General features: G+C 32.4%; 1 protein-coding gene across 1 annotated transcript; it reads right to left on the bottom strand.

Annotated features, from left to right (window-relative positions):
• Window positions 1–744: 744 nt before the first annotated feature.
• LOC122592956 lies at window positions 745–2,115 on the bottom strand. The gene has a single exon (XM_043765291.1). The coding sequence runs from the start codon at window positions 2,038–2,040 to the stop codon at window positions 907–909; it is 1,134 nt and encodes a 377-aa protein (XP_043621226.1). The 5' UTR covers window positions 2,041–2,115; the 3' UTR covers window positions 745–906.
• Window positions 2,116–3,800: the final 1,685 nt, after the last annotated feature.

The following is a 3,800-nucleotide window of genomic DNA, read 5'->3' as shown; positions in this document are numbered from 1 at the left end:
ATTAGTGTTGTAGTGGGGCAATTTTGATATCGTTTTCAGTTGTTAATATAGTTTCCAACCTTCATTTATATACCAAATTTCAACTAAACCTCATTGTGTCCTATCAATACCAGGGAATAAGTTTAAACATTGATAGAACACTCTAGGTCTCCCCAATTAGACTAGCTAAAATAACTCATATAATCAGAAAGCAAGACACACTCTAAAATCTAAATAACACAGAACACTTTTGCCTAAAAGATAGTAGGTCACTAATATATTTATCTAATGATTTGCATTATATGTTTTATTTTGTTTAACAGTGGTTAACGTTTGTACATAAGGAACACGTCACATGTCTTGCTTCTGCTTCACCAATTTTCATTAACCAAGTGATTGTAGTATTTCCTATTGATATATTGTTCATTTCTGCATCCACTCCACACTACACTGCATTTTATCTATATCACACAAAATATTATTCAATTATTTCCTGTATACTTCTTCCTTGGTACCAGTCTTAAAATAAATGCTGCAAATTACAATGCATGAGGTTTTAGAATGAGAGCGTGAATTGTGTTTTGCAGGTACAACCTTACGACCCATGTCATCAAGCCAATAAGAAAAGAACAAACTATAATCAATAATAGACACTAAACTTAATCATGATAACTAAAATAACATACTACATATGTAATGTATTTTAGGCAAGGGCCGATAGAGTAACATAAGACCGATCAAAGCATCTCAAAAAAGGCATCATAGTTACTGCTGAAAAATCCTTACTTTCTAACTCATATATCACTCAACAAAGATATAACAAAAGTCCACTTTTTTCTACGTTCTCTTCTTCTCTTTTGCAAAGAGATCAAAAACAAGTCTTCAGAGCTAACTGTGTCTAACAATTTAATGTACATGGATAACATTTTAATAAATAAAAGGGATAAACTTGTACCTAACTTTTTTCATGTATTCCGTGTACCTGTCTCCAAAAGTCTCCATCATCAAACCCTCCTCTAACCGCGCCTTCTGCTCATAGTACATCAAACAAACCGCAACAATAAAAAGGGAACTGATAGGTGCTCGAAGTGCGATAAAGTAACTCAAAAACAAAAGCCCAGTAGACGCATATATCGGATGCCTAACCCAACGATACGGCCCAAACTGCACAACAGCGGTTGGCACCACAACTTTTTCCGAATACTTTGCAAGATACAACGAAGAATAATACTGCAAAAACACAGTACTAATTATCAAACCCCAAATCCCTACATTGCTCCAACCACCCGGAACTAAATGAAGCTGAGGTGCTTCAAATGCTGCTAACCAGTGACCAACCATCACACCACAACAAAACAAAACACGGTGCCAATTCGGAGTACTAACATCCCATTTCGGATCATGATCTCGAAGATAATAATCACCATACATACGTTTCCGGATACTAACATTTAGAAAAAAGAAATAATGGTAAACGAAAAAAAACACGAAAGGCCATCCTTCTAAAAAACCATTTGCATAAGCAGGTGGGACTAATGTAAGCCAAGTAAAAGCAGAAGTTACTATAGCAAGTTGTTCAACGATACTAGCTTCGCCTTTTATATGTTTACGGAAACTATATAAACCATATATAGATATACTTATAACAATATACCAAGGCCAAAACACCCAAGTCCAACTAAAATACATCCAAAAAAAGGGACTAGATAACAAACTAACACCCCTTTTCACAAATGCAAATGCAATAACCCCTAAAGTTACATACTTTAAAGCCCTAATTGGATTAATATCAAAAATGGTCTTTTTTAAAGATTCAAGTTTTGGGTTATCCAAGATTGACCCAGAAATGTCTGATAATGAGGTTTTTATGGGGTTTATGAAATGGGTTTTGTTGCTTGAAAATGGAGATTTTAGGGGTACTTTAAAGGTGGTTTTGGTAGTGGGAAAGTTGTGACCACACACCAAGTGTTTGTTGAAATGTCTCAAAGAAAGATTGTTGATTTTCGGAGGAGATACAAGACATGGGTTTGCAGTTAGTGAGATTACAATTGGGGAAGCCATGGTTGTGATGTACGGAAAATTGGGACAAGACAATGTTACTTGAGTTTGATCATCGGATAACCTTTAGGAAGATGAAGATTTGAGACAGTGTTTATATATATGCCCTAAAACGATATGAGTTTAGTTATACTTATGATTGGTCTGAAGTTTTAAAGTCTAAACCCAAACTTGAATGGACCTAAGGCCCAATGATATGGTTGACAAAATAAGGTTGAAATTGGGCTTTAATTTTGAATTACACCCAAACGTTGCTCAGAGGGAAACATTATACAATGATGTGATGACTTATTATAACATTTTTATCGAACTTGAATAATTGAAAGGAAACTAGTCAAAACATGAATGTATACTGAGATTAGCCCACTCAAAACCAAGTTTTGGAAATAATAATAGTGAGTATTTGGTAAGAGAAAATTATATAAAATGGAAATATAATAGAGAATGAAAATAGTAAGAAAATGAATGAGTATTTGAAAAGATAATAGATTATGTTGTGGTACCAGCAAAAAATGAATATAAAAAAATTTAAAATATCTATATAATAATAAAGTTAATATATATAACATCAGCACACTTTATTTTTTTTTTCCATTCTCTATCATGTGAAAATGATTCAAACTTCCTCATTTTTCATTCTACGTGGTAAACAAAACAAAAGAAGTCTCACATTCCCTTTCTCCCATTTCTATTTCAGACTAAAAAGATCGAAGACTTATATTATTATTATTATCCAATAAATCCGTTGAGTATCAACAGTTAGGGGTTACTTTCGAACTAAACTGGATGAGAAATATAATTGTGAAAGAAACCTTGGATGTTGTTGGAGTACAACAAACCAAAATGGAGATTATTACTTGTGCTCTTGTTAATAATTTATGTCCCTTTAGTTGATGTAGATTTTACTTTTTGTGCATCTCAAGGGGCCTCGGTGGTTGACTACTAGTTTTTACAATTTTACAAAAATATATCATACAAGGTTTCAAAGCTAAATCATTTTTATTTCTACCTTAGTATAAAGAGATCGTATCATATTCAAAATAATATGGTATGAATTTATGTTATTCAGCCGTAAGACCGTCACTGGGTCTAAGTTTTAAGCCGATCTCAAGTTGGGGAAAGAGATCGCATGCTCGAGTCAACGACAAGTTAGGTAATGGAAACCGGGAATGGTCATGGCGTAGAGACGTAGGAGGTGGGGTTGAGACATCCGTAGCTTGATATATTAAGTAAACATATTTTCTTTTAGATTTTTAATTTACTTTTAGTCTCTCCAATAATGTTAGACTCTATGCAAGTGATTGATATAAGTTATTTCCTCAATTTGATTCAAATATTAACCCACTAATATTTGAGGATTATCTTTGAATCTTCACGCTTGAATTTTATCTAAGAGTTAAAATGACTCTAACATGACTAGTCATGTTAAGGTAGCTTGAGAAAATCTTCACTCTAATGTAATTCGATGGAGTATATCATACTCAATACTAATAATTAAATATTCTTTTAATTATAAAGGACAATTTATCAAACATCATCACCAATTGGTTATTGAATAATTCACACATTGCATGTCATAAAATTACTAGTAATTAGCTTTCTCAATACTACTCAATTAATTATTATATTAAATTATACTCCAATAATTGAATAAATTTGAAGAATTTACATAATGACAAACATACTTAATAAAAATATATAAACTACAACATAATGAACATATAGAAGCCAAAATAAACCCATCACTAGACAAATTCCTAATC

Source organism: Erigeron canadensis, chromosome 3 (assembly GCF_010389155.1).
Source record: "Erigeron canadensis isolate Cc75 chromosome 3, C_canadensis_v1, whole genome shotgun sequence".
Taxonomy (NCBI): domain Eukaryota; kingdom Viridiplantae; phylum Streptophyta; class Magnoliopsida; order Asterales; family Asteraceae; genus Erigeron; species Erigeron canadensis.
Note: the sequence above shows the minus strand (reverse complement) of the source record. Positions and strands in the feature narration are given on the sequence as shown.

Excerpts from the sequence above, each read along its gene's own strand:
- LOC122592956 (XM_043765291.1), bottom strand. The coding sequence starts at position 2,040 with ATGGCTTCCCCAATTGTAATCTCACTAACTGCAAACCCATGTCTTGTA.